General features: G+C 43.0%; 1 protein-coding gene across 1 annotated transcript; it reads right to left on the reverse strand.

The window, feature by feature from the left end:
* Positions 1 to 829: 829 nt before the first annotated feature.
* On the reverse strand, positions 830 to 13,381 carry LOC125520442 (probable protein NAP1). Its single transcript, XM_048685370.1, has 24 exons — positions 13,195 to 13,381; positions 12,669 to 13,095; positions 12,519 to 12,593; positions 9,882 to 9,962; positions 9,719 to 9,799; positions 9,531 to 9,613; positions 8,903 to 8,987; positions 8,397 to 8,522; positions 8,172 to 8,279; positions 7,944 to 7,988; positions 7,721 to 7,863; positions 7,269 to 7,401; positions 6,888 to 6,992; positions 6,729 to 6,807; positions 6,428 to 6,621; positions 5,488 to 5,633; positions 5,067 to 5,148; positions 4,841 to 4,951; positions 4,379 to 4,504; positions 4,181 to 4,296; positions 3,998 to 4,094; positions 2,604 to 3,601; positions 2,177 to 2,386; positions 830 to 1,617 (listed from the first exon to the last, which is right to left on the reverse strand). Exons 2-24 carry the CDS (start codon positions 13,035 to 13,037, stop codon positions 1,137 to 1,139), a joined length of 4,074 nt encoding a protein of 1,357 aa, XP_048541327.1. The 5' UTR covers positions 13,038 to 13,095; positions 13,195 to 13,381; the 3' UTR covers positions 830 to 1,136.
* Positions 13,382 to 18,611: the final 5,230 nt, after the last annotated feature.

Raw genomic sequence — 18,611 nt, forward strand, 5'->3', positions numbered from 1 at the left:
GTCCTCCCTAGCCTTTCTCGTTGTCCGAGGGCTTTCTAGTATGTGCTGAGAGGGTGGTTCCACATCCTCATGTCGCTTGCTGCGAGCCTAGGGTGTCAAACTTGAGCGCAGGTCCAAGAGTTCAACACCGAGGTCGGTGTTGGGCGAGGCTAGAGTGGCTTCTGCTAGAATCACCTAGTCCGAGCCGGCGACATAGTCATCTTCAAGCTCTGCACTTTCGGCTTCAAGATGAAGGTCTTCGAAAGGGGCAACTCCACTGTCAACCGGTGCCGCTGCATTAAGCATAAGTTCTCAATGCCTTATGAAGTGATAGTATTGGTGTAAGTAGTATATGTTGATTTTTTTTTATAGTATTGGATTAACTGTCGTGAAACTGATGTTGATTAGGGGCATGTGATGCCCAAGACTTGTGCTATTTTGATGAGGGGCTCCAACCCCTCATTAGCAGGCACAAAAATGACCATGGATTCAATGCAGACTACCAAACAATGTGGCCAAGCTAAGCCAGGCCACATATACAGGCAACCAAACAGGTCTTTGATCACCTAGTTCTAGTTAGAAAATAACCAAACAGGTCTTTGATGTAAATTTTGCTTTCGCATGGAGTTCTAGTAAGAAATTATTGCCATAGCTTATACTGCAGGTTTATTTGTATTAGCAGTTCGGTTCATTAGTTAATCCATGTTCAAGGAGATATATGGTTCATTAGTTAATCCATCGTTCAAGGAGATATATGGCTAGGGACAACCTTTTTCGGACGGAGGGAGTAGTTTTTAGAAGACCGCAAAATGCCCATATTATTACATAATTTAAAACAATTGACAGAAAATTAGCAAAACAGCAACTTTACAGTAAACATATACTAGGACATTTTTTCACACGCAAGTCGGCTCACATCAGTTTTCTGCTGACAGTCAAGCCTGAGTACCAACAAATATTACACACACGATTACATGGGTTACAACAGCACTAGGTACATGTACATACATCTCCCTCTGATGTCAAGCAATTAAAAACAACTACAAAAGAATGGGCATCTGCTCTAGCAAGATTCCATCGGCTCAGTACTAGATACAGCGCTTGCACTTTTGTGAAGGCAAGCACACAGAATGGTCCTGCAGTGAAAAAATGAAGGGCTATTTGTAGGACAGAGGGCCAGATCTTGACACAGCAAACCTTTGTAGTGAGCCGGCACCATGGCTTCCAGAGCTTGAACCCTCGACGAACTTCGCTTTCCTGCTCGCACCGTAGTCGAGTGGCCCAGAACGCCTCATACTTCGTAGCTGCCTCTCTCCGGTTCTTCGGTCCACTTCATAGCCGTCGTCGTGCTGGGAGCCAGATGAGCTGTGGTAGCCCGACTCGTAAGTGTGCGACCTGGGTGTTGTGTCCGATCGGTTCGGCCTCATTGATGGGGAAGCGTGCGCCAGAGAAATCAGAGGCGACTGCCTTGGGGATGGCTCCGTTGGTTCTGAACCCATTTGTGAAGCTCCGTACAGCTGGTGATAGATCGAACGCAGGATGGTGTAAGGTATGTGAGCTTCTAAGGTGCTCCTTGGGAGGTAGGGGGACAACTCACAGAGTTGATCAAGGAATATTAGCTTTGGAACGATGTGTGGTCTGCATTAAGATCATATAAAACCATCAAAAGTCGGCAAGGATCGGCTGTAAGCACTAAGTACATTGTAACCAACACAAACTACCAAACCATTAGCACACCGAAAATCTTGTTTGTCATAGTCAATAGATAGCATTTGAAACCAGGAAATTAAGAACCTCCTGCCCTCCAAAGCAACTGGAAGCAAAAAACCTCACCTACCTAGATGGTATTTAACGTATCAGATAGCAGTGATCTGGTTAGTTTTTGCATAAATGATTCTACTTAGGATTAGAACATGCATTAAAAAAAGTGTATCACCATCATGTTGGGCAGTATACCAGCAGCACCAAACGATATGCGAGTGTCTGGCTTTACACCTAGTATAGGTGCTACATCTAGTAAACCGTCAAACATGACTAGAATTCGACCGGATTCCAGCACCAGTACTTGTATGACAATCCTAGCCAACCAAATGACGTGCGCACCAATTGACACAAAACAAGAGCACTAGATGTCTAATGTAAATCCATTTTACCTAGGATTGACTTCGAGACAAATAGGATAGATAAAGCACATTACCTGCTACTGTCATTCCATGAATCCAGGACAATCCCAGCAGATAATTTCACATACAGTTGCATAGCAGATTTAATATTTGATTCAGCTGAGGCACGGCTCAGCAATTCAGTCTCTTGAAGCTCATCTGTATGCCCATTTGAAAGAGAATTTATTCGCTGTTCCTTCGCCATCCTAGTGTATTCACTTCCTCCAACCACAGCACTAACACACCTGTGCAAACACAAGAGGGCAGTCATACCTTAATAGCCTCTACTATGCAAGAACATTGTAAAATGTAACCAATATGAACCTACGAGAATCCTTAGGAAATTAGGCTTGTACATGTTAATCATATTATCGATGGAAGGGATATACATATTCTAGTTTCCAGCAAAAAAAATAGCCCTGCTGGAATCATATGAAACCAATAGGAATCAATTTTATTTACCTTGCTAGGCAGTGCAAATTGTTACTGAAACCACCTGTATTGACATCATAAACAGCACTGCTCCACATATTGGACACCATAAATGCAGAACAAAGATATGGAAGTAGGATCCAAGAATTATCACTAGCAGAAGTAGATTCTGCCAGAATTGAATGCACCCACTCAGCGTCATGTTTGTCACCAACACCAACACTGCTTGCAACCCTTCTCAATCTAATGATCTCGTTTTTATCAGGCGCCTCATCTGGCAACTGCATAGTCAATGCCTTGAGTAGAGAATATATAAGAGGTACTTTCTCTTCGAGGACTGCTCCGACAGCTTCTACCAACAGCTGACGGAAAGTTATTGCCTGCCCTGCCTGGATACAGAAGTCGGCCAACGCTTCAATATCAATTATCTGCCTTAGATTTGCATCTCTTTCAATCCTATCACCAGAATTTACACTTCCGGCCAGGCCTTCTAATGCATCACGATTGGACCTCAGTGCTGAATCGATACAATTTAACAGAGCAGAAGTATGTTCCCTTAGCATCTTATCCATTTTATCTATTCCATAACCACCAAAAAGACGAACAAGTGCTTTGAGTTCTCTTTTATCTGTAAATGATTCCGCTAAATATCCACCACCAATGGGCTGTGAGCTCCTGAAGCAACTATGAGTTGCATCAAAAACAACTCCGGTGCGAGATGCATCTCTTACTATGTTCTCGATGTACCAACTACATATTATCTCTATGGCAGATCCTCCTCCATTTGTCTCTACTGGTCTCTCAGATACTTGCAGGTTTGAGAACAGCCCAGTAAAACTTTCTGCTAGGAGCACTTCCCGTATACCTTCAGTAAGGTCCATACTGATATGCTGCTCTGCCAGATGGATGATGCTTAGGTGTCTTCTTAGGAGAGATTCTATGATTGATGGTCGCTGAAGGCAGTTATCAGTTCGAATCATGCTATGAAACCTTCTCCTGAAATTTCCTATGATGCAGTCTCTCATGTACTGTGAAATGTGAAGTAAAAAAAGTAAGTCAAACAAGGACACTTCCATATCTGCTGTCAGAAATAAATAACAGAAGCAATATTTTTTTTATTCTGGAAACAAAGACAAACATTAAGACGACCTTACAGAACAAGATAGTATTTGTGTTATGAGATCAGTTTCTTTTTCATCTTAAGATTATTATTTTACAGGAGAATAATAATATCACAGGTATCTTCACAACAACAGAAAGGCTACTGTAAAGTAAAGATAGACTGTCACATCAAAATCTCCTTCGTTTCAACCATAAAAAGAGACAACTCAAGCACATCTTTGGTGTAAGAAGAAGTGATAAATGATGCGTGTACTGTCTGTTAGCAAAATAAACAAAAATAGAGAAGCATAAATTGTACAAACCTCCCGGAGAACAAAAACATGGTTGAGAACACAAATAGGCTCCATGTCATTTAGCACAGAACATAGACTTGTCAGCCTTTGCATAGCAGCTTCCAGCCTGTTTTCATACATCGACAATTAAAGTTGAAGTTACGGAAACCCCATAGTATTCAAATAATGATAGGAAGTAGCAAACTGACTGACATCTTAACTGAAGAACTATTATCAGGATAGCTCTCATTCCCTGGTGCTGACAACCCTGGAACAGCTTTGACTCTTGTTACATTATTCAATCGTAGAGCTGCTTGTTCCGGCGAAAGCTGAAGAGTTTGGAAGTGAGGGTGTTAAGTAAGCAGCCTACATAAAGCTGAAATTATCAATATGAGCTCAGAAATTCTCTACCTGCATCTCCAGTGAGCCAAATCCACCTTCTGAATCAAGAATATTTATCAAACCTTCCAATCCACCCATGATAGACTCAATAAGGGATTCAACATATGAGATAGAATCTCTGCCAATTTTGTTAACCTGTTATAATATTCAGTAGTCAATATTTCAGACAAGAGAGGTGTGGTACATATAGTGGAGGAATCTTAGCATACATTAGAATCATAGTAGAACTGTGTATGGAATTATTGATGTCCATGACAATCTAAAGTCTATGTATCAGAACAGGTAAGTTGCTCGCTTTTGTATCAACAAGTAAGGCACTATTAAGGCCCATCTGTTGAAGCAAAGATCCACTGTGATGGTGGCCTTATCCTTTCACAATTCGTCATAGCTGGCCATTTTGCAAAAGCGCATCTTCACATTGTATTAAGCATCATAATACTGCACAATAACATAATGAGTTAAAATACAAACCTCTTCAGGAATAATTGCAGAAGCACATTCTGGAAAACTGCAAGCTGCTCCGAGCCATGCACAACAGTGTTGTGGACGGCCTTCTGGACCAAACATTGTGTTTCTGAAGACCTGCAAGATTCCAGCAAAATTCAACTAGTTATCGCCAAAAAAGTAAAGCTACTTGGAAGGAAAGAAAATTGCAAATATAATAATAGCATGGCAAACGTAAGCAAAATACACTTACAGTTGTGAGATGCTGATGATAAAAGTACAGTTTTTTAAGACTTCCATGTTTGGAAAGTTGGCTCTCAAGTTCGTCCACACATCTGTAAAAGAAGTTCATTCTAGTGAGATACAGCTTTGCAGAAGAATTATATCTCAGCATCTGCATTTCTTGTGGAAGGAACTAGCGAATTTACTACCAAAAGATTAGTACCAGAGCAACACGAAGATGGATGGATGTTAGGAAAAAACAGCTATTACCATATTATGTGGATTAGCACTAGCTTGTCATGATTATTAAATTATTTGTAGCAGTGAAAGAGATTCAGATAATTCAGGAAAATTATGGCATTCCCGTAAGTATTAGTAGTTAGCTAACAAAAATTGCAGCATCTTTGTCAAGATATTGAATTATTCAATTCAAAACGGCAACTTTCGATCACCTTGACCAACTGTATGCAGCATTGCCTTCTGAGACCAGGCCCTCCTTCCCAGTAGACATGGTGGCCTTCTCCAAGTGCCTTATATTTATCGAGGATCGTGAAGATGTGACAATCATCAAAATGGATAGCCAGTGCTTGCGCAAATCCTGCACCGTCGGATTAATAAGTTTAACAAATCCTATAATTAAACTCTATGAAATATTTAGCATATGTATGCATACAGTTAGTTACACCGGTTTCCTTGTCAAAGTTGCAAGTACTGATATTCCACTTGTTAATCTATTGAATGATCCATATAATAGTTATGAAAAAGTGCACCAATCACCTAGCCGCTCCCCTATGCACCGCTCTCTGTTTTAGTTGTGTCTCTATTGCTTTTTAGGGTTTACAGCAAGCAGTGGATAATGGTGTGTATTTTCACCATTTATTTACATACAATGATCAGGATGTACTCAACCAACCCAGGAAAACATGATTAAAATGATAAGACCATTAACAGATAAAAAAGGGGGAAATAGTTATCTGCAAATGAGAAAAATGTACTCAAAGACAAGCATGTGAACTTTCTATGCGCAGACCACAACAACAGGACTCTAGGAGAAAACTATACCGTCGGCATGTATGTTGAAGTGAACTCCATTAAATTCATGCCCACTAGAAAATATTGAAGCATAAGCAGAGACATAAAAACTGGAAAAAAATTGTCAGGACACTGAAACTTTCTGATTGTGCATCAAGTTGGTTATTTACTCGAACTGCAGGTGTGTGGAAAAACTAGTAACAGAAAACTGAACACAAAATTGTGTGTCTGCAAATATGTGCCTGCATGTTTGTGTATGTGTGCCCATCAATTATACAAGTTAAACTTTAATAGTGTTACCCTGTTAGCCCATGTGGCCAACCTGCATAATTAACAAAATGACCTCACGGAAACACTCACAGTTAAGTCACAAGTAATAGCAGGCACATTCTCCCCCTGAGGTTTTGGAATGTTCTCCAGACAATGGAGAACTTGCTGGAACAGGCCCTTCAGTGTAGCATCTAGATCAAGAGCAACCATGCCTGGGGTACCAAGTAAGAACCGTATTCTTCCAGCAGAAGATGATAAGTACGATAACGCATAGCCTTTTATTGCTGCAAAGATAACAAAGTAAAGAGTGTGATAAGGATCACTGTCTTATATGTAGGTTACACTGAAAAGGGAGGGGAGGGGACTCAAACAGAAACAGGTCTGGCAGAACCTGCTATATATTTACGGACCAGGCAACAAAGTTTGCCCATTCCATCTAATATGAAACCAATGGTTGGGTCAGTTGCATCCTGAAAGATTTTATGACAAAGTTAGAAAGGAAGGAAACAAAGGTTGAGGCCTCCAATACAAAATAAGTAAAATCACTAACAATGTCAACAGTTCTCCCTCGAGTAGATTTTGATGATGCAATCCCTACGTGTTGGAAGTACCAAACCACCTCACATTGTGCCAAAGCAAGAGCAGAAAATACCATCTGCAAGAATTTCGGGGTCATGAGATTATCACTGACAACTGGCCTGAATTTAGCTCATTTTTATATAGCCCCTTTATAAATCCAGTTAATTCATATAGGCTTTCATCCTAAGGAACAATTCTTGGCTTCTCTCAATCACTAGGACATGGAAGTGTTAACACTCGAATAGACTAATATCAAAAACAACGTCAAGATATCGTTCAATGTTAATATCAGAAATATGGTATATTTCCTTTGCAAGCTTATGTGTTACGACAGAGAGAGAAGGTACCAAACCTGAATATTGGGCGCCAGGAGGCTAGGTTGATCTGTGAAAAACAATACCATCCTTCCAACTTCCTGCTTAAGAAGAATTCTCCTTTCATGATGTATAGCATCACATGTCACCAATGCTTGCTCGTGCACTTCCCTGCAGGAAGTCGACACGACACAGAGATAGGTGTGAGGAAAAAGGAAATGCTAGGAGGGAGGAAATCTTTACTTGGGAAGAGAAAATAATCCCCTGAGGAAGGTCAAAACAGTCCACCAAAAATATTTTGCCTCTTATGCAAAGAGGATCTATGGACTTGTGACAAACGGAAACAAACAGGAATATGCAAAGAGGATGTCATCTTGTGAGAGATGGTAAATGCCTCAAATTACGCCAAATCCCTTTCTGTTTCAAGCTATCTCAGAGCAGAGGTACAAGTAGACGAGATGAGATCATGAAATTGTGAAGAACGACATACGTTAACATCTTCTCAACCTGCTTTGCAATATTGTATTCCATATCAGCTTCCTTTTGTTTAGTACGTCCAGATTTAGCCATTCTCTTTGATTCTAAAACTTTTGGAAGGACATAATGTTGATAGTTCTCGTGAAGTAAGATGTACTGCAGAAACAAACGAAAGCTTAAATTATTATATCAAACAACAAAAACTAACAGTAGCCATCACATGAACATTGATTCACCTCATCTCTGAACAGAGGGAGTACTAAGTTCTCTTTAAGAACAACCTGAATAATACAAAAAAAATATTTATAAGATGCTAAGACACAACATAAGTAGTATCATGATAAAGTTCTCTAGACAAATAAGAATGAGTATAAACCATGAAACGTCATATCAACTTTCAGTTTGCATGTGTCCAGCACATTTCAGAAACACAACAAATAACAGAAGAAGAGCATAGAATGTACCATCGCAACATCTATACTGGTAACCCGAAGTAGTTCATCAGGGCAAACAAGATATCCAAGAAGAACCCATTCACGATATGACGTCACATTAGCTAGATCTTGGGCCCTCTGGCAAGAAACAGAATGATGTTATGACTCTAGTTTAAATACCTATTCTTTTATTGTATTTGGACACAAGGAAAGTGCACGTATTCATTTCTAGTCAATGTCAGTGAAACAACTAACCATGGGATGAGCAGAGTTCGTAAGGATGTCAGGATACCGCGGATGAAATGGACTGAGGAATCCTTCATTTCTTAACTTTTTTGTATCAGTTGAAAGAAAGATAATTGGGCCAACAGCCTCTAGAACCTGAGGAGCAAAATAATTTAGTCAAAGCGTGTAAGAGTCAACACAAAGTAACACATATGTGCAATAAAAGTACAATAGCAGAGAAAAATAAAATCAAATGCTGAGCACATTGACGGAAAGAATGACGGCTAACATGAACAAATCACGGAAGAACGAAACCAAACAGGACATATAATATATCAAAACAACCCTGACTGTCACTCTAAAACAGTATCCGCAATGCCTTTCACAATCATGGACTTGTAACCTTAGTGATAGAAGAAATCTTTATTGAAAAAAGTGGTAGAAGAAGTACACTTGCATGGTGAACATTTTATAGTAACTCGTGAAGCTTCACTTCCTAGTTATTATTATTGGAATGTACAAGCAGATGGTATCACCTCGCCAATACGCGGGCTCACAAAATTTAGATCCTCGTGCAATCCCTTGACAGGTGGATCATAAGAATCTACAAACTGAACCAATCTGTGTATAATAAAATAATCAAAATTAGTGAAAAGGTGACTAAAAAGGAATTTTGCTCAGTTAGCATGACAGATTTGGTGAAACGGACCCAACAATAAATGTCACTGAGATCCAATTCAATAGAAAATTAGCAAGTGCATAAGTTGCATTCTTAACCATCATAAGATTAATATATTGAAAAACAAGCACCGCTAATGATTCGTAAAAAGATTCATACGTGTACAGTTGCAGATAAACTACAGAAGTGTTAGCAACTCAGGACTGAGAAGTTAGTACATTCTGGCTTTCAAATTTTGAATTAAATTACTGCATTGCCAACATGTTGTTTTTAACTTCAGAAGTAATCAATTATCATGCACAGGTACAATATTTGAGCAATTATAAAGTTTATATATATCCTGTATGTAGTACAACAATATTAGCACGTGAACCAAACAAATGATTTAAGCCAATTAGGAAACAAATACGGCATATACAAAAAGGCTTTGAAAGGTGGTGAGCACTTGTATTTACTAGTACAACCTAGCACCCTTACCACCTTACCGATGATAAAACTCACAATCACGTCCACCCTTTAGCATGACGTGCAAGATGTTGTAAACCTGGAGGATCATCTTTCTTGGTATCTATGAATTAGAACACCAGGCAGTTGTTACTGCAGACGAAACAGGTACAGAATATCCAGAGCCATTACATATTTCAATCAAGGATGGGATTAAGGTTATAATTACCTTGTCCGAGAAAAGGTTGACTCTCACAAATGAGCAAATTAGATCCATAAAAGCATGAAGAATTAAAGAGTTCTGATGGGGCTGCGAAAAATAGTGCAAATGCCATTATTTACAGATGCAGAGATGATAAGAAGTTACTTTGACCAAGACTGTGTTTCCTTACCAGCAATGTTATGACCGTACTACTTAGATCCAAAATTAGTCGCAGAACTTGTTCACGAAATTCCAACAAATCAAGAAGCAGCTAGTGGTGTGAAAAAAATTAGTCAAATGTGAAAATAAGAATAGAAGTATACTGCATGTGAGCACTGTCTTTTTTTCAATGTAAAAAATGCAATATAATGTAGTATATTATTGTACTAAAGATCAATTTCCTCTGGACATATTATTCTGAAATAGAATAGTTAACAGAATATAGCACCATTTTCAAGCTGATACTAACTTGTAGTTGGATCGCACTACAAGAGACGTGTCCGTCCAGGACAGCAGCAAGCTTTTGCAGGCATTAATTAGCTAGTAGTTTGGCTCTTACGTTTGCAGCCTGAATTGTGTTAGGAAACTTGTGGTTGCAAGTTGCAACTTCTTTATAAGGAGAGGATCGTAATCAATGAAAAGGCAAGCAATAGGGTTATCATCTGTCTACTACCTCGTGCTTCTGTCCTACGCCAGCACCCTTCTCCTATGTGCATGCTATTCTAGACACCACTGCATCTACCGCGGCTAGCTGGCGGTGAGGCTACAAGCTAAAGCAGCCTGTTCACCACAACTATCTCCTGAGATCTTGTACTGGTCATGATAATTCCAGTTACGGAACCAACCAAAGTTTGACCAGTATTTTGGAAGACTTTTGGAAATCATCAATGTAACTCAAAATTTCTCCATGATTTGTATGGTTATTGATTGAAGGTCAAGGAGATTTAGGGGCAACCGACATAATTATGGTACCAAAAAATACTCTAGTGGAGCATTGTTCTCATCTCTGACTAATACAATGGAAAATAATAAGGACTTAAGGAGGTTGGAACTATAGATCTATGTCAATGTAATTCCATTTTTACAAGTCCCAACGAGGATGCCCGATTACAGGAGTGCAGAATACAGTTATAAAGCCCTATGTCAATGTAATTCCAGTTTTACAAGCCGGGGCAGCCTTAGGTCATCTACTATATCACTAAGCTCCCTAGAATTGGAGGCCTCTCATTAAATTGAGGTCACCAATTTGAAATTGGGTCACTGATTTTGACCGAGTCAACAATCTCTCACTCAATTCTTTTAATTGAGAATGCTCTATAATTTTGGGCCTCTCTTATTCAAATGAGAAATTCAATATTGAATTTGGTTCATGATCTTGACTGGGTCAACAATTTTCAAATCAATCAAAAGCAACCGGTCTATAAAACCATACCAATCCCGCGCACCCTCACCAATTAGAAAAAAGAAGCGCCAACATTTGACACTGTAGCACCAATATAGTACATGCAGTCATCGACGCAGAAAAATTCTCCACATAAATATAAGTTGATTAGCAGACAAACAAAATCACACTACGGAAAGGCCCATCGAAACACCACATCATATGAATAAAAAAAAACACTCCATCATCTTTCCCACTAACCAAACCAAATACTCCATCTGTTTCAAAATATATGGTGTACTACTTCCGTCCTGGTTTATTGGTCCCCTACGTATTTTGTGCCAAATTTTGAACTTAGATTTAACTAACAAAATGTTAATGCATGTCACCAAAAATAGCATCATTGAAACCTATGTACAAATATGAATCCAAGGATATAATTTTTGGTCACATGCATTCATATTTCGTTAGTTAAATGTACGGTCAAAGTTTTACACAAAATACAAAGGGAACCAATAAAACAGGACGGAGGTAGTATTCATTTATGGAAAAGTCAAATTCTTTTAACTTTGACCAAGTTCAGAGCCAAAAATATCAACATCCACAATAGTACTACAACAACAACAACAAAGCCTTTAGTCCCAAACAAGTTGGGGTAGGCTAGAGGTGAAACCCATAAGATCTCGCAACCAACTCATGGCTCTGGCACATGGATAGCAAGCTTCCACGCACCCCTGTCCATAGCTAGCTCTTTGGTGATACTCCAATCCTTCAGGTCTCTCTTAACGGACTCCTCCCATGTCAAATTCGGTCTACCCCGCCCTCTCTTGACATTCTCCGCACGCTTTAGCCGTCCACTATGCACCGGAGCTTCTGGAGGCCTGCGCTGAATATGCCCAAACCATCTCAGACGATGTTGGACAAGCTTCTCTTCAATTGGTGCTACCCCAACTCTATCTCGTATATCATCATTCCGGACTCGATCCTTCCTCGTGTGGCCACACATCCATCTCAACATACGCATCTCCGCCACACCTAACTGTTGAACATGTCGCCTTTTAGTCGGCCAACACTCAGCGCCACTCAACATCCACAATAGTACTAAGTAAATGAAATATGAAAATTCATTTCATGATGAATCTAAAAATCTGATTTGATATTATGGATATTGATATATTTCCACACAAATGTGGTTAAACTTAAAGAGGCTTGACATTTCAAAAAAAACTAATACACCTTATATTTTGAAATAAATGGAGTAAAAAAATTATGAAAACCCAATGACATCAATGACGCAGCAAAGCGCGCCCAACTCTTCTAGTATATATATAAAGCAAAATATATCCTACCAGACCGCAGCACTAAATTGATACGTCAACAGAACAGAACAAAACTTGTTTACCCTGCTGATACAATTAATTGTTAATCTCGGTAGTTGGCGCATACCATGATCCATTGCTCTAGGTTTTGCATGTAACCTTCTGCGTTTTCATTCAAAGCATCAAGAGCAAACTTGTCTACCTGAAAAAGCATAGTGCCATAAGATTGAGCAAATTCCAGGTTGAGAGAGTACATCCGGGTGGTCGAGACACTTGCCTTTTCAAGCTGCAGCTTGTTGGGATGCTCAGGAAATTTCTTGGACAAGGTGATGCAAATTTTCGGGAAATTCGGCATAACACCAGCTTTCCAAAATGCCTCCGAGAATGTGTGCGTGTTTGGATCTGGGTAGTCCAGGATGCTGTTGAGCCTGTACATCTTGGCCAGCAGCCCTTCCGCGACCTTGGAGAGCTGAACCACTGGCTCCATCTGAAGGTGCCTCTGGCCACTCGATGAGGGCTGAGGCCCGTCAACGCCCATGGTCCTCCAGCTTGCTGACGCCGAGGGAGAAGACTCCTCGGCGGTCAGGTATTCCGACCACCGGGGCACGCTGTCCACCTCCTTGGATTTGAACGAAACGTGCGCCATCTCCTGTTGGGAGGGCAATTGCCGGTCCGCCGCGCCTGCCACCGAGCTTTCTGCCCAACTGACTCCGATTACCAAAACCTTGTCATGAATTATGCATTTTCCTTTAGGAGATCCAGGCTCCAACGAATCCGTTGGAAGAGCAAGCGAGCGAGCTCACCTGGCAGACGCACGCCTGTACGGAGGCCGGTGGCTTGCTCAGTGGAGCAGAGATCTCGCCGCCATTGCGAAGAAGCAGCTCCGTCGCTCTCGGATGGCTCTCCTCTGCTTCTCCTGAATGGGGGAGCAGTACGAGCAGTACAGCGACCTTACCCTTCTTTTACCCTTTTTTTTTATGCTTCGTCTTTACTCCTACGCATGACTCGAAGGACCGTGGGCCCGAAGTTCTTGACTGCGTTTGGTGAGCGGCAGGGGGCATGACAAAAGGCCCGGATCTGGCCTGTAGCATAGGATAATTTCAACCTCGCCGGTCCACAAACCCAAACCCAAACCCTCTTTCTTGGTTGAATTTCTTCACTTTCACATTCAGAGCACTGGGCAGAAATCACATTGTATCAGCATCCGCAAGGACCATCGCAATGCTTTGTTTTAATTAAACAGTTGGATTCCCCTTGTCCACCAGTTTTGAGTCGACTGTTCCATGCTCGGGGAAAACCCCCGAAGGGGCGATTCCCGGTCCGTCCCCCCACCGGCACGCGGCGACCCGCTCTCGCCGCGTGAGCAGCTCGAGCAATCCGTCGACAGCCAACGGGTTCGGGGCCGGGACCCCCGAGCCCAGTCCTCAGAGCCAATCATTTTCCCGAAGTTACGGATCCGTTTTGCCGACTTCCCTTGCCTACATTGTTTCATTGGCCAGAGGTTGTTCACCTTGGAGACCTGATGCGGTTATGAGTATGACCGGGCGTGAACGGTACTAGTTCCCCTAGGGTTTCACCTAGGGTTCCACCTATCCTCTGGCGATCGTGCCGGAGTCCACGTAAATTCTCCCCGGCCGCCGGTCTTCTCTGGCCGTCGGTGAGATCTACCTTCTCCCGTCGTGTGTGCGCGCGTGCATGGCGGAACCAACGATCCAGGTGCAAGGAGGGAAGGAAGGAACGATAGCGGAGGCAGTAGCGATGGCGACGGCGGACCGGCCGAGCAGATCAGGGCTGGCGAAGGGGGTGAGGAAGAGGCTAGGAGGAAGGGGAGGCAGGATCAAAGCTCACGGGACGTGCGGAATCAATCTGAGGGGTACGAGGAGGAGTATGGCGATTACCATGGCCTCGAACCAGATCTGGAGGACCAATTCGCGGGGATGAAACTACATTGTAGGGAGGAGAAAGAGCTTGATTTCTCGGAGGAAGTGGATGAACTCATAAAGGATGTGCACTGGCTGGCTCTCTTTCGTGTACACACCACGGAACCTTTTAGTCATGCTGCACTTATGTCACAGATGCGTAATGCTTGGGTGGCGGCACAGTGGGGTTACCTTCAATGTCAAAGGCCCTAACTTATTTTTAGTTCAATGTCATTGCTTGGGAGATTGGAGGAAGATTATGGATGGAGGGCCATGGCTGTTTAGGAGGGCTCTGGTGGTGCTCCAAGAATACGACGGGTTTTCAGATGTCAAGGGATATAGACTAAACAAGATCCCGGTTTGGGCTAGAGTGAAGGGACTGCCTGACGGCCTTACGAGGAAGAGAGAGCTGGCGGAGAAAGTTGCTGCCAAGGTGGGTGATCCACCGTTCACTGTGATCATGAATGAGGGAAGAATCAACCCAGCTAGTACCCTCCGTGTCAGGGTTTATGTGGATGTCAACATCATGCTGGTCCGTTTTGTACCGATAACCTTGAAGGAGTATAAGAGGTACGGTGTCTACTATGAGAAGCTGCCAGATTTCTGTTTTGCATGTGGAAGAATGGGCCACCTAGCTCATGAGTGTGGTGACAGGGTGCATGACCCGAATACTTTTGAATGGGGGGAGTGGTTGCTTTGGGAGCCGGAGGGGCCAATAGTTCAAGGTTTAGGGGGCGAGGTAGAGGTGATGGAGGAGGCAAAGGTAGAGGGAGGGATGCTGGTAGAGGGGATGGAGGAGGTAGAGGAGGAAGGGGTCCGGTGGGTGGAAGAGGGAGAGGTGATTACAGCGAGGGGGCGTTTGCTGCTGATGCACAGCGAACGAAGAGGGATGGCATGGAGTCTGATGCTAGGGGCCAGATCGGTGAAGAGGGGGGTGAGAACGGAGCCCGTAAATGGCTGGTAGCGGCAGATGGAAGTGTAAATATTAGGGGCCATCCGGTCCCAAATTTAGCTGGCAAAGTGGCAGGGTTGGTCCTACGCATTGAGGGCGCTACCTCTTCAGGCGCCAACGATCCGGCGTCAACGCCAGAGAAGGTTCAGGTGGTGAAGCAGAGGAAGCAAGATGAAGGTATGGTTGTGGACGGAATGGAGCTCACATCTCAGGCGGCCTCCAGTGAGGAGGACCACCGAGCCCAATGAGGACCATGTGTTGGAACTGTCGAGGAATTGGCAGCCCTGCGACAGTTCGTGAGCTCCGCGGTCTTGTGGAGGCTAGTGCACCGTCGCTACTATGCATTGTTGATGTTGGGGAACGTAGTAATTTCAAAAAAAAATCTACGCACACGCAAGATCATGGTGATGCATAGCAACGAGAGGGGAGAGTGTTGTCTACGTACCCTCGTAGACCGAAGCGGAAGCGTTGACGCAACGTAGAGGAAGTAGTCGTACGTCTTCCCGGTCCAACCGATCCAAGCATCGTTACTCCGGCACCTCCGAGTTCTTGGCACACGTTCAGCTCGATGACGCTCCCCGGGCTCCGATCCAGCAAAGCTTCGGGGAGGAGTTCCGTCAGCACGACGGCGTGGTGACGATCTTGATGTTCAACCGTCGCAGGGCTTCGCCTAAGCACCGCTACAATATGACCGAGGTGGAATATGGTGGAGGAGGTGCCCCCTGCCCCCGTATATAAAGGAGCCAAGGGGAGGGGGCGGCCGGCTAAGGAGGGCGCGCCAAGGGGGAGTCCTACTCCCACCGGGAGTAGGACTCCCTTCTTTCCTAGTTGGAGAAGGAGAAGTGGGAAAGAGGAGGAAGAGGGAAAGGAAAGGGGGGGCGCCGCCCCCCTCTCCTTGTCCTATTCGGACTAGGGAGGGGAGGGGCGCGCGGCCACCTCTTGCCTCCTTTCCTCTTCGCCCTTAGGGCTCATGTAGGCCCAATAACCCCTGGGGGGGTTCCGGTAACCCCCCGGTACTCCGGTAAAATCCCGATTTCACCCGGAACGATTCCGATATCCAAATATTGGCTTTCAATATATCAATCTTTATGTCTCGACCATTTAGAGACTCCTCGTCATGTCCATGATCACATCCGGGACTCCGAACAACCTTCGGTACATCAAAATACATAAACTCATAATGAAACCGTCATCGTAACGTTAAGCGTGCGGACCCTACGGTTCGAGAACAATGTAGACATGACCGAGACACGTCTCCGGTCAATAACCAATAGCGGAACCTGGATGCTCATATTGGTTCCTACATATTCTACGAAGATCTTTATGGGTCAGACCGCATAACAACATACGCTGTTCCCTTTGTCATCGGTATGTTACTTGCCCGAGATTCAATCGTCGGTATCTCAATACCTAGTTCAATCTCGTTACCGGCAAGTCTCTTTACTCGTTCCATAATACATCATCTCACAACTAACTCATTAGTTGCAATGCTTGCAAGGCTTATGTGATGTGCATTACCGAGAGGGCCCAGAGATACCTCTCCGACAATCGGAGTGACAAATCCTAATCTCGAAATACGCCAACCCAACATGTACCTTTGGAGACACCTGTAGAGCACCTTTATAATCACCCAGTTACGTTGTGACGTTTGGTAGCACACAAAGTGTTCCTCCGGCAAAAGGGAGTTGCATAATCTCATAGTCATAGGAACATGTATAAGTCATGAAGAAAGCAATAGCAACATACTAAACGATCGGGTGCTAAGCTAATGGAATGGGTCATGTCAATCAGATCATTCACCTAATGATGTGATCCCGTTAATCAAATAACAACTCTTTGTCCATGGTTAGGAAACATAACCATCTTTGATTAGCGAGCTAGTCAAGTAGAGGCATACCAGTGACACTCTGTTTGTCTATGTATTCACACATGTATTATGTTTCCGGTTAATACAATTCTAGCATGAATAATAAACATTTATCATGATATAAGGAAATAAATAATAACTTTATTATTGCCTCTAGGGCATATTTCCTTCAGTCTCCCACTTGCACTAGAGTCAATAATCTAGATTACACAGTAATGATTCTAACACCCATGGAGCCTTGGTGCTGATCATGTTTTGCTCGTGGAAGAGGCTTAGTCAACGGGTCTGCTACATTCAGATCCGTATGTATCTTGCAAATCTCTATGTCTCCCACCTGGACTAGATCCCGGATGGAATTGAAGCGTCTCTTGATGTGCTTGGTTCTCTTGTGAAATCTGGATTCCTTTGCCAAGGCAATTGCACCAGTATTGTCACAAAAGATTTTCATTGGACCCGATGCACTAGGTATGACACCTAGATCGGATATGAACTCCTTCATCCAGACTCCTTCATTTGCTGCTTCCGAAGCAACTATGTATTCCGCTTCACACGTAGATCCCGCCACGACGCTTTGTTTAGAACTGCACCAACTGACAGCTCCACCGTTTAATGTAAACACGTATCCGGTTTGCGATTTAGAATCGTCCGGATCAGTGTCAAAGCTTGCATCAACGTAACCATTTACGATGAGCTCTTTGTCACCTCCATAAACGAGAAACATATTCTTAGTCCTTTTCAGGTATTTCAGGATGTTCTTGACCGCTGTCCAGTGATCCACTCCTGGATTACTTTGGTACCTCCCTGCTAGACTTATAGCAAGGCACACTGTGACGCCCGGTTAATCAAGCTACAGTAACCCTCTGGTAATGATGCCATGTCACCACGATTACTGTTGCTAATCTCGTGTTAGTTCAGATCCGAGCCAAATTCAAATTTCAATTAAAGTCAAACCTTCAAAGTTTCCAATAGTCAAATCAAAAATGTTCAAATTGTAGCAAATAAATCATAATCAATTATGGTGGAGGAACCACACTTTTATGAAATGATTAAATACTCTAAAGTGAATAAAACCATAGCAAAACAATTATTCAAATGATTTTAAATAATAAACAAATGTTAAACTAGTTTAATTGACCATCAAACTTTTTATGGTAGAGGGATGTTCTGAAATCTTATTTTAGGAGCTATGGTCATATTTTATAAAAAACTAAAATAAAGTGTGACTAAACTAAAACAGAAAAGGATAAATAAAAAGAAAAGACAAAAGGTAAAACAAAAAAAGAGACGGAAGGAAACCCCCATCTGGGCCTCGGCCCGACAGGCCGATGGACCGCCAGACCGGCCCACCCCGGCCCCCCTTAACCCCCCACTCCCCCTTGACCTAGAGTGTCCCCCCACTCCACGCACTCCCTCCCCCACTCGCTCTCTCCCCCCACTCCCCCGATCCAGATCGGATTGGGGCGACCACGCCCCCGCCCCCGT

Source organism: Triticum urartu, chromosome 7 (assembly GCF_003073215.2).
Source record: "Triticum urartu cultivar G1812 chromosome 7, Tu2.1, whole genome shotgun sequence".
Classification (NCBI taxonomy): Eukaryota; Viridiplantae; Streptophyta; class Magnoliopsida; order Poales; family Poaceae; genus Triticum; species Triticum urartu.